We start from the raw sequence: 12,469 nt of genomic DNA, 5'->3' as shown, positions 1-12,469 counted from the left end.
CTGCATTAACAAAATTAAATATTGATGGAAAAGACGTTTCTGGCGTTGAACTGGCTAATGTATTCAATACTTTTTTAACGAGCTTGGCTACCCGCGCTGTAACACGTGCTGCCGGATCTGACGCTTGCAAATATGTTCGAATTCAGAATGATGGAACAATTTTTCTGCACCCAGTCACGGTAGACGAAGTAGTGTCGGTGATAACAAATCTTAACAATAGCAGTAGCTGTGACATTGATGATATCCAAATACGGCCAGTCAAGCATGTAGTTGACATAATTGCTCCCATACTTGCCCACATCTTTAACATCTGTTTACAAACTGCAGTTTTTCCGGAAAAAATGCAATTAGCAAAAGTTGTTGTTCTTTACAAAAAAGGAGATCGCAACGCCCTCGCCAACTACAGACCAATCTCTATTTTGCCACTGTTTTCGAAAGCGTTTGAGAAAATGCTCCACCTAAGAATGTCAAATTTCATCCATAAATTTAACTTGCTAACACCATTTCAGTTTGGCTTCTGCAAAAGCAAATCAACTGAACTTGCATTACTCCAACAAAAGGAATATATAATAAAGCAACTTGAAAACAAAGCTATTGTCATTGGTGTATTTGTGGACTTCTCAAAGGCTTTTGACCTGGTAAATCATAAAATCTTACTAAATAAATTACACTACTATGGTATCCGAGGAAAAGCGCTCTCATTGTTAAGTTCTTATTTGTCGTTTAGACAGCAAGTGGTGTACATAAATGGTATACGGTCTGAACCGAAGCCGCTCTTCTGCGGTGTCCCCCAAGGCAGCACGCTAGGGCCTCTACTCTTCAATATTTACCTAAACGATATTGTCAACATTAGCGATAATACAGTTTTTCATCTATGCCGACGATACAAGCTTATTTTTTTCGGGTGAAAATGTTCATGAACTTATCAAACAATGTAATGCCACAATGAAAGCTATTGAGGTCTGGTCTGCAGTTAACCTGATGCAAATAAACGAGAGTAAGACCAAAGCTGTCATATTTAGGCCGAAAAATAAAGTTATCCCACCGCACGATAATATTATATTAAACTCGCGGGCTGTAGAAATTGTTGAGCAATTTAAATGCCTTGGGGTCATACTTTCTGCCAGTATGTCATGGGATTATCATGTCAATTATGTCTTGAAAAAAATAGATCAAATCACTGGTGTTATAGGCCGTCTAAAATACATACTTCCCACAAAAACTAAGATGCTGGTATACAATTCAATATTCAACTCGCATTTAAACTATTGCCAGTTGGTGTGGGGCACTACAACATTCACTAACCTTGAACGTATTCATTTAATGCAAAAAAGATATCTCCGAAATGCATATAATTTACCGTTCCGTCATCCAAGTGCAGCTTTCTTTTGTCATTCCAGAGTTATTAAAGCACATAATCTTTATAAATATCGCCTCAGTGTTACTTTTAAAACAGAAATCAAGAAGAATGTAACAAATCTTAAAAATTTAGCGGAACTAAGGAAAAAAGAAAGTCTATCCAACAAGACGTGGCGAAGAATGGACAGTGCCAACACCTCGACTAAATCTTGGTAGGGAATGCCTTCAGTACACACTTCCATCTCTTTTAAATAGGTATATCCACATTAACCTCGATTTGTTTTCTTTTTCACGTCGTGAACTACATAATTTGTTTTTGAATAACCTGGTTTAAGCTTCATTATGTATACATATTGCTGTTTCGTGTATTCTCCGGTGCTTCCTTGATGTGCTTGTTTTTTAAAATTGTATAAACTCTTGTGTTGCCTCCCTGTCAATAATTATAGGATTGTAGACTCGTCAAGCTGCCCAAGGGCAGCTTTTTTCTACGATTTCTCCATCTGTAGTGCTAGATGGGAAATAAACTTTGATTTGATTTGAAATTATGAAGCTGTTGACGTGAACAGGAAAACAAATCGAAATTAATGTGGATAGAAGAGATGGAAGAGTGTATTGAAGACATTCTTTACCAAGATTTAGTCGGGGATATATAGTGTTATTTCCCACACACGCGCACCACAATGTGTTCAAAATAAATTCAACTCAATATTCTAGCACTCATTTGGATTCCACGGCGTTATCCTCCGTGTAGATGCACTGGAGGAGAGTCACCACCGGCCGCTGTTCAAGTCGGTGTGTACCTTGAGACATTCCACGGCGTCGTCTAGTTCTCTCAATCTCAGGGTCGTGGTGGGCGTGTCCAGGATGCCAAAGTGGAAGATGTCGCGATCCCAGAAATAACTCAACGGCGACCGACCGCTAGCTCTCAGGTTATTATTAACGTGCTTCGCCTGCCTGCGTTACATCAGAATCACATCCATCCATTAGAGCGCAAAACGATTAGTCACCGTGTGCAGATTTCAAGCGATCATTCGTGAAATCGTGCACTCAAAGAGTGAGGTCTGTGCCGAGGCTAGAAAAGAAACGAAGTGCGAAACGCATGAACTCTAAATAAACGACTTGGGGAACATGTTCCATCAACGCAGTCGAGAAATACACAGCGCGCTAATGAAAGGGCAACAACGAGTTATTGAGCTAACGAAATGCTCCTCTTCTTTCGCTTGCTCCTTCCTTTACCCCTGTTCATTTCCTCATCTACGAAAACCAAACCTACCACCAGGCTAAACGCTACAAATTTGTTATATCCGGGAAGTCATTAGAGGCGGAAATTTCTTCTGGTGGTGGCCGCTCACTTGAAGGCGAAGCCGATGCCGAAAGCTGTTTTCCTGTAGTTGATGTAAGCTTCGATAAAAGTTCGCAGGTCTATCTCGAATCGAGTGGGCCTCAGGAGTACGTTCCGGCCATTCTTGTAGACAGAGTCGTAGAAGATGTAGTCGCAGAGACCGTCGTCGGGGAGCATGGCCTCGCTGCTTGTCTTGGACCCTATTGTGCACACCATGGGCTGCTCGTTCAGGGCTGCGCAAAAAAAAGATGGCTAGGGTTCAACGTGGCTTGAGCCTAGTTATGTGAGCGAAAGCTGTGTTAACAATGGTCCCCACTGTCTCAAATCAAATGTGAAGGTCAAGGGTCAAAGGTCAAGGTAAGGTACCCAATGTTCATAGTCATATAGTTACGCAGTCATACTACATAAGCTTGAGCCATACCACTGCACAGTTAACGGGTCTTGTTTAAGCGTGCTGACAAAATAAAAAAAGCAAGATTAAAGGCGCTCTAATCTTCAATAGCTGAGTACTGGTTTTAAAGTGCAGTGTGAGTACACAATGCGGGGTACTAAAGAAACAAAGAAGAAAACGTGCCGACAATGATTTCCGACCATAAATTCTTGTCTAGTAACAGAAGGGGAAAACTAAGGCTTATTTACAGACCAATACTTCACAGAACGGAAGAAATGCCAGCTTGGTGCATAATTTAGTTATAAGAATATATTGCAGAACTATGTGGCTCGAGCACCAGATGCATGGTAATGGCTGTATAAAAAAGTCGGTCAAAGGAATCATATAAAGAAAAAAAATCACAGAGTGATTACGTTTCTGAGGCGAACATCTGAGCGATAAATTAGACGTCAAATAGAAGAGTTTTCCAGACAGACGTTCAGCTTTGACGGTTTTTGTTCAGGTCTAAACTATCTCGCAAGGTACGTTGAACTGTCTTATATGAGCCAGATGCCGCGCCATTTCCTTTCCTCAAAACCAATTTTTTTGCGAAAGCAACACTACGCCAGCCAGCTCGGCTCGTCGCGTGGTCGCACTTCAGCCGTATGCCGGGGCCCACGGACGACCTTGAGCCGCCGTTGCCCATCAACGCCGCAGCCGCGCTCCAACAGATGGCGCCGCCGTCGACGCCGCTGCCGTCGCCACTCGCTCCTTTGAAGATAAATGGGACACTACATATGTGAGAAAAGAGAAGTGGTGCCGTGCGCAACGCCACGCTTTGCTGCAAACCGCTACGAGTTGCGGCACGAAATAGAGCTGGAGCCATGAACCGTAGCACGGGTTCGTGGCTCCTTCTTTACGCATCTGTGTGAACTAGTACTAAGGGTCGTTGACGCCTCCACCGTATAACCCGTACCTGACTAAGAGCTAATGGTCTTAAAGTAACTAGAACGAAAGTTAAACGTTAATAATCTTCCGCCCGAGAGCACACACAGGGCGGTCAGTTCATCAGTCTGCCATTGAATGCAGACTGAGATCATCATCATCATCATCGTCATCAGCCCGTCTACGCCCACTGCAGGGCAAAGGCCTCTCCCATGTCCCCCCAATTAACCCTGTCCTTCGCCAATTGCGGCCACCGTATTCCCGCAAATTTCTTAATCTCATCCGCCCACCTAACTTTCTTCCGCCACCTGCTACGCTTGCCGTCTCTTGGAATCCACTCCGTTACCCTTAAGGACCAGCGGTTATCTTGCCTTCGCATTACATGCCCTGCCCAAGCCCACTTCTTTCTCTTGATTTCAACTAGGATGACATTAACCCGCGTTTTGTTCTCTCACCCACTCCACCCGCTTCCGATCTCTTAACGTTACACTCAACATTTTTCTTTCCATAGCTCGTTGGGTTGTCCTTAACTTAGGCTGAACCCTACCATCATCATCATCATTTATTTGACCCTTAAAGGCCCCTAGGGGGGGGGGGGGTATTACATAAGGGGGGGAGTAGTACATTCAACATGACTCACAATGGCGGAAAAAAAAGAACAAAAAAAAACACACACACAACAAAAGCATAAAGAGAAATAAAGTCACGAAAGGGAAATGAAACAATTTATACAGCAAGATAACACATCAGACGTTCTTTAAACCTTACTGGATCGCTTTCAATGACAACCGATTCTGGAAGCCGATTCCAGTCTTGAATAGAAAAGGCATTAGTTGATCCGTGTAAACGTTGGATGCTCATGGAGTTGAATAAACGGGATGACGTGCGCCCAGGAGGGACTAGAAGGGACTCGCGTAGGTTAGGAAAATTGTGATATAATTTGTGCAATAAACATAAGCGAGAAACTTTGCGTCTAAGGGCTAGTGGGCTGATAGCGATGGATGACTTGATAGCGGTAATGCTGTGGTGAAAATCGTAATCTGAAGTAATAAAGCGTGCCGCACGATTCTGAATGAATTCAATGGTGTTAATTAAGTAAGCCTGGTGAGGAGACCAAATTGCTGATGCGTACTCAAGTTTAGTGCGAATGAAAGTCTCGTATGCCAGTTTACGGATTGATTGCGGAGACAGTGAAAGTGACCTTTAAAAAAAAACCCAGTGTTTTTATGTATCAGCAACGAGTTGAGTGATGTGTTTTTTCCACGTCAGTTTGCTGCTGATTGTGACACCTAAGTACTTGTATGATTCAACCTGCGAAATGATAGTTAATTGAAGAGAACCCTATTTGTTAGCCACCACGTTTCTGCCCCATAGGTGAGTACCGGTAAGATAAAGCTGTTGTATACTTTTCTCTTGAGCGATATTGGTAAACTGCCATTCATGATCTGAGAGAACCTGCGATATGCGCTCCACCCCATTCTTATTCTACTCATACTCATTCATTCATTCATTCATTCATTCATTCATTCATTCATTCATTCATTCATTCATTCATTCATTCATTCATTCATTCATTCATTCATTCACTCAATTAGACGTGATCAATCAATAAACTATCAAGTAATTACATATTATTCAGTTTATCGATCAGTTGATCAAACGAACAGTAGATCAATCATTACCTTTTTCTTGAATCCCTTATAGAAAATAATATTCGCTGATTGCAAAAAAAGACGAAATGCTACGTGCTGCATTATGCAGGCACATTAAAGCGTTGTTCTAGCCACAAGGTACGAAGGTCCGACAAATTCTTACGAAAACATGTCCAAAATACTTGAGTAAAAATTTTAATACTGGAAAACTCTAAGATACTGCCATAAAAATATTGTATTCCATTCTTTCGATGTGTAGCAAAATATTAATTTTATAGTGTTTCCCTCGGTCTCTTCGAGCCGTTAAGACTGCCAGAAAAACCTATGGGGAATGCTTCTGAGTTTAGCAAAAACGTTGACAGCAAAAAAAAAAAATGCAAGCCTGACAGAAGATCTGCGGATATATTGATTTTGTAGCGAGAGCTACATTACGCGCAAGTCCCGCCGTTTCGCCGTGACACCAGTTTTTCCATGGCTGTACCATAACCTTGAGCCGTTGCCTAGCAACCGCCGCTCGACGCGCCATCTGGCGTGACGTCACAGGAGGAGCCGGTGCCGTGGCGTGCCGGCGAAACCGGATTGCAACAGCTGTGCGCATGCGCCGTTAGAGGAGGTGGGTTGGTGTAGCTGTATATGGCTGTTTTGGCTCATGTGTCGAACACCTGTACAGATGAAGACGTTTAAGAAGAGAAGCAAGAACCATGTAACTTCAGTCTTGAAAAAGGACAGGCTCTGTCCGAAACGTCGACTCCCAATAAATGTTTTCTTAAATGAAGCGTTTCTCAATTTCGCATATATATATATATATATATATATATATATATATATAGCACAGTAAGGTAAACGTACTTGGTTGCTAGTTTAAAATAAGATGCGAAATTGAGAAACGCTTCGTCTATTGGGAGTCGACGTTTCGGACAGAGCCTGTCCTTTTTCAAGACTGAGGTTACATGGTTCTTGCTTCTCTTCTTAAAGGGTCTTCATCTGTACAGGTGTTCGACACCTGAGCCAAAACAAGCCGACGCTGTAGAGGGAAGAACGGCTCAGGGAAGAGAAAAAAAAGAAAAAATTAACAAAAAATACACAAACGGGACAGGGGGTGGGGAGGGTAAATGTCGTCGCCCGCCACCCACGTATGCGGTCGCGGGGAGAAAAGAAAAAAGGAAAAAAGGGGGAGGAAAAAAAAGGAAGAGCGGGAGGGGAATATGGACAGAGAACTGAGTCCTAACACAGCGGACAGCTAGCAAAGTGTATAGAGACAAACAGTGGCCGACGCACAGCATAGATTTGAGATGCACTCAAATGTTGTCCACTTAAACGAGTAAACAAGATACCATGGAGCAAAAGGGCGGGAATAAAAAAAAAAGAAAGACTTCCGCCATGTGCAACTTCTTTGGCAGGATGAGTCAAGGGGGGCGGAGTGGAATTTAACGAGACACACGTGGAGTGTACCTGCTCCAACTTTTTAAAGTTGAGAAAAATCGTGGATAAACGAATAAGGCACGAACTCCATATCCATAGCCTAAAGATCTATATGCAATCCAAAATCGCACCAAAAGGCTTACAAATTTCACTAACACCATCAATGGGTAACCTGTGTGATGAGGAAAAGGATAATTGGAATCGTGTACTAGAATCTGCCTCTTTGGATTTGCTTGGAGTTACGATTGGCCATTTTGAGAGGGTCTTGGGGGCTCTGAAAAAAGAAGAGAGTCGTGCTCGTCAACACATTCCCCTAACCGCGCCTGAGGCCACCGAACTTACGCTCTTTGAGGAAAAGAGAACCCGCGAGGTACGCGAGATAAAACGCAAGAAATTCATTAGGGACGGGATTCCACACTTCGCGTGGACAAACCCAGCTGAACGCGAAGAATCCGAAACGGAGGTAGCTACTAATAATCACCCCATTGTTACGGCAAACCCCAACAACAAATTCAACGCAACGACACAAACGACATTAATACCGACAACACAAGCACAACGCTCTGGAACGGGAGCAGCCACTAATGATAAACCCGTTGCTACAAGCTCTGGGTCCGGTTTCCAGGATAGCATTATTAATCTATCATCCAGCGCCCTAACAATTGACGAGAAATCAGTTCTTTCTCGAGGTCTTACGTTCTGCCCCACCACAAGTAAATACAATGAATTCTCAGTTTTAAAAGATTTGGACAATTTTGCACGAATGTTGCGACTGAAAGAATACTTTTGTGATAGGCCCCAACTTAGTGCAGACAGCAGAGAATTCTGCGTTACAAACCAACACTGGACTCCTACCATGGGAAGAGACAAACACTTGGATATGTATATTAATGCGGTCCAGAACGACATAATTCACGCTTACAAAAGCCACACTCCAGGGAGACCGAACCTGTCCAAAAAAGAACGGGATGCATTGAAGGCTCTCAGCAGACGGACAGATATAACCATAAAGCCAGCAGATAAAGGAGGCGGTATAGTAGTAATGGATAGTGAAGCATACATTGAGGAAGGCTTGAGACAACTCTCTAACACTTGCTTCTACCAGCTTCTTGAAAAAGACCCAACTCCACAATACCAACAATATATAGCAGAGACTCTGGATCAGCTTGCGCAAAAAGGGGACATAACCCTAAGGTTATCTAAAGCCCTCCTCGCACCACACCCGTCGCCAGGTCGATTTTACTTACTACCGAAAATCCACAAAAAGGATAATCCTGGCCGCCCTATAGTATCTGGCATTGGCACGATTACAGAACCAATTTCCAGTTACATTGACACATTAATCAGGCATATTCCAACAACACACCCATCCTACATACGAGACACAAACCATTTCCTTCGCGAAATAGAGGGCCTTAAACTTCCGGAAGGTGCCTTTCTGGTAACATTAGATGTAATCTCACTCTACACTAATATTCCTCATTCCGATGGCATCAGATCTCTGACCGAAGCGTACAGACAAGATAGAAAAGAGGAGTCTCCTGCCACACATGTTCTAGAAATACTTGCGAAAATCGTACTCGAATACAACAACTTTGAATTCAACGATCAACACTACTTACAAATTAATGGCACAGCCATGGGTACAAGGATGGCCCCCGCCTACGCCAACATCTTCATGCATAGTATTGAATCTAAATTCTTGCAAGATTCTCTCATCAAGCCCATCCTATACAAACGCTATTTGGATGACATTTTTCTAATTTGGACTGACACAGAGCAAGAACTCCTACATTTTATTGAACAATTCAACCTTGTCCACCCCAACATATCATTCACTCACGCGTACTCCCACACCTCAATTAACTTCCTAGATGTCGAGATTTCGGTAACGGAAGGCTCACTTAACACCAGCGTATATAGAAAACCGACGGACCGTCAACAATACTTACACTTTCAAAGTTGTCATCCTCGCCACTCCAAAACAAGTATTCCATACTCTCAGGCACACCGATTTAAAAGAATCTGTTCACAAGATCAAGACTTCGAGAGAAATTCCAATCGCATGCGAGAGGTCCTCACCAAGCAAAGATATCCCCCCGCCATTGTCGACGATGCAATTGAAAGGGCATCTAAACTCAACCGAGATGAAATACTAGATGGACGTCGACGCAGCGAAGAAACAGATCACCGGGCAAGCTTGGTACTCACCTACACAGGTAATCCCCCCAACGTAAACAAAATCCTTAAAAAACATTTCAACATTCTCGAACAAAGCGAGCGCCTCGCAAAAATTTTCACTACTCCCCCTCACGTAGTCTACAGACGACCGAAAAACATTCAAAACATTCTCGTACACTCAAAAACACATAACCACCTTGGGTTGGGTTGCCGACCCTGCGCCAAAAGTAGATGCCACGTCTGCAAACATATGCAAACAACCAGCTGTGCGATAAGCACAGCCTCAGGCTTTAAATGGAAAATCAATGGCGACTTTAATTGTGACTCCTCCAACGTTATCTACCTCCTAGAATGTGGTGTGTGCAGTATGCAGTACATTGGGCAGACGGTTAACCCTCTACGATTTCGCTTTAATAACCACCGCGCTCATGCCCTATCTCTACCTAACCTCCCCTTGTCAAAACACATTAATGACAAAAAACACCCATTTGAAGCACTTAAATTAACAGTCTTACAGGGTGGGTTCAACAACACCCGGGAACGGGAGCAACGCGAGTCGTACTTTATTTATAAGTTTGGAACAATTGCCCAAGGCATTAATGAGAACCTGGGCGCTTTGTCTTCAATACGCCCCCTCAAATCCAATACTGACCTTGGAGTTCCGGCCTGACAGGCCTCGCAAGCTTTCTCCCATACGCTTACACCGATGGCCTCATCGCCCACAGCGTTCTTACCTTCCCCCGTTCGACCATCTTGACGAGAGCGGCGCCGTCAAAGAACTTAAGCACCCCCGCCATTCATAGTGGCCCCACGCGACGATTCTTCCCCAAAGCCGCCTCCGTTTCCGGCCTTTTCTTTTCCTTTTTTTGTTGCCTGTGTGGGTGTGTGCAGGTACACTCCACGTGTGTCTCGTTAAATTCCACTCTGCCCGCCTTGACTCATCCTGCCAAAGAAGTTGCACATGGCGGAAGTCTTTCTTTTTTTTTTTTATTCCCGCCCTTTTGCTCCATGGTATCTTGTTTACTCGTTTAAAGGGCCACTGACCAGGGTCCGGACATTTTTGAAAAACAAGCCCACTGCATAGATGAGGCATCGAAGATAACCTCTGCAAAATATTAGAGCCATTCGCGCCCCGAAAAGCTGCGAAAATTCAAATCAAAGCCCGTTCGTTCTTTCCTTCCTTCAAAAACGGGCCCGGCCCACTACTCTGCACCCCGCTGACGTCAAGGGGGGCTACTATCGCTAAAGGCACTCCATTGGAGCATCGTTCTGACGGGAGAAGGTTGGGCGTAGCCTTGGCGTCGCGTCGTCTGCACAAGGCTTTCCGCAGCGCCTTCTGTTCTGGCTCATGCCTACAAACCCGCATGAAGGAACAAAAAAAAAAAAAACTGCGGAGGGAGCGTGCGGCGACAGCCTTGAACCCTAGCCATAAAAAGTAAAAAATAGTAAAACTGAGGGAGTTGGTTCGCCCCCCCCCCCCCCCCCCCCCTCCCCCCGCCGTGATCACCTCACGAGACGCTCTGCGTACGCGCTCCCTTCTCAGATTTTTTTCTTCTATGCAAGCCCTCCAAAACAAGGTTTTAATTAGTAGTGCAGCAGAGCCTTTCCCTCGCTCGCCCACATGACCGCTCCGCATACACACCCCTTATCTTTCGTGCATCTTGCGTACGCCTTGACTCCAATGAATGACATATGCTTTGGAGCGGAGAAAAGACACAAACACACAGAACACAAACACGCATGGAGAAAAGCAAACGGGCGGTTGCCGGGTCCGCGCTTCGCCGTGTTTTTCGAACACAACCGACTTCCGCCCCTCCGCTCGTGAAACGGTGGGGAGGCCTAAAAGAAAATGAAAAGGTGGCTCGTTAACTGGGAATGACAAACAGATGTATGAAAGGTTGCGCTCGCTAACAAGTCAAGGTGGTCGAGCCGATCGCGCCTCTCGATCGTTCAGTGTGCGGAGAAAATGCAAAAACCAAGAAAAGAATTCTATTGAAGGCGGGGCCATGACGTCGCCCTGTGACGCACTCCACAGACACCACGCCTCCGGCTTACACCGGAGAAGGAAGGGGTGATTTTGCCTTGCCGAGCCTACTCGACGAGGAGCGGGAGAGAAGAATTTCGAGGAGGGAATGGAAGGAGAGGAGGCTCGCTCAAAGAGAGGTAGAGAGTGTCTGCTGCGCTGGGGTGGGCACAGGCCCTTTAAGTGGACAACATTTGAGTGCATCTCAAATCTATGCTGTGCGTCGGCCACTGTTTGTCTCTATACACTTTGCTAGCTGTCCGCTGTGTTAGGACTCAGTTCTCTGTCCATATTCCCCTCCCGCTCTTCCTTTTTTTTCCTCCCCCTTTTTTCCTTTTTTCTTTTCTCCCCGCGACCGCATACGTGGGTGGCGGGCGACGACATTTACCCTCCCCACCCCCTGTCCCGTTTGTGTATTTTTTGTTAATTTTTTCTTTTTTTTCTCTTCCCTGAGCCGTTCTTCCCTCTACAGCGTCGGCTTGTTTTGGCTCAGGTGTCGAACACCTGTACAGATGAAGACCCTTTAAGAAGAGAAGCAAGAACCATGTAACCTCAGTCTTGAAAAAGGACAGGCTCTGTCCGAAACGTCGACTCCCAATAAACGAAGCGTTTCTCAATTTCGCATCTTATATATATATATATATATATATATATATATATATGTATATATATATATGATTGGTTGGTTTATGGGGTTTAACGTCCCAAAGCGACTAAGGCTATGAGACGCCGTAGTGGAGGGCTCCGGAAATTTCGACCACCTGGGGTTCTTTAACGTGCACTGACATCGCACAGTACACGGGCCTCTAGAATTTCTCCTCCAAAGAAATTCAACCGCCGCGGCCGGGATCGAACCCGCGTCTTTCGGGCCAGCAGCCGAGCACCATAGCCACTGAGCCACCGCGGCGGCCTATATATATATATATATATATATATATAGCGTGTGTGTGTGTGTGTGTGTGTGTGTGTATATAGAAGGCGGCTCGGTGGAGCCGTCGGTAGATATGGATAGAGAGTCGGAAAGACTGAAAGAAGCCAGTCACACTTTGCTGCATAACAAATGTCCTGTCTTTGTAGCCGCAATTAGACGCAACAGGGGGATAACAACCAAAGCAAAACAGTGAACGTAGCCGGCGAGAAACGAAGCTAAACGAAAAGGTGTAATCAAGGTTAAC

At 44.7% G+C, this 12,469-nt stretch overlaps 1 protein-coding gene across 1 annotated transcript in view; it reads right to left on the bottom strand.

The window, feature by feature from the left end:
* LOC149348788 (uncharacterized) overlaps positions 1-12,469 on the bottom strand; it is a 47,246-nt gene that overhangs the window by 20,524 nt on the left and 14,253 nt on the right. Inside the window, exons 3-4 of the mRNA XM_089541848.1 lie at positions 2,712-2,934; positions 2,160-2,313 (exon numbers count right to left, since the gene is read on the bottom strand). Of these exons, the coding sequence (XP_089397974.1) occupies positions 2,160-2,313; positions 2,712-2,934 (377 nt within the window). The remainder of the gene's footprint in view (positions 1-2,159; positions 2,314-2,711; positions 2,935-12,469) is intronic.

The sequence above is a fragment of the Amblyomma mixtum genome, chromosome 4 (genome assembly GCF_055824585.1).
Source record: "Amblyomma mixtum isolate Tamu chromosome 4, ASM5582458v1, whole genome shotgun sequence".
NCBI lineage: Eukaryota > Metazoa > Arthropoda > Arachnida > Ixodida > Ixodidae > Amblyomma > Amblyomma mixtum.
Note: the sequence above shows the minus strand (reverse complement) of the source record. Positions and strands in the feature narration are given on the sequence as shown.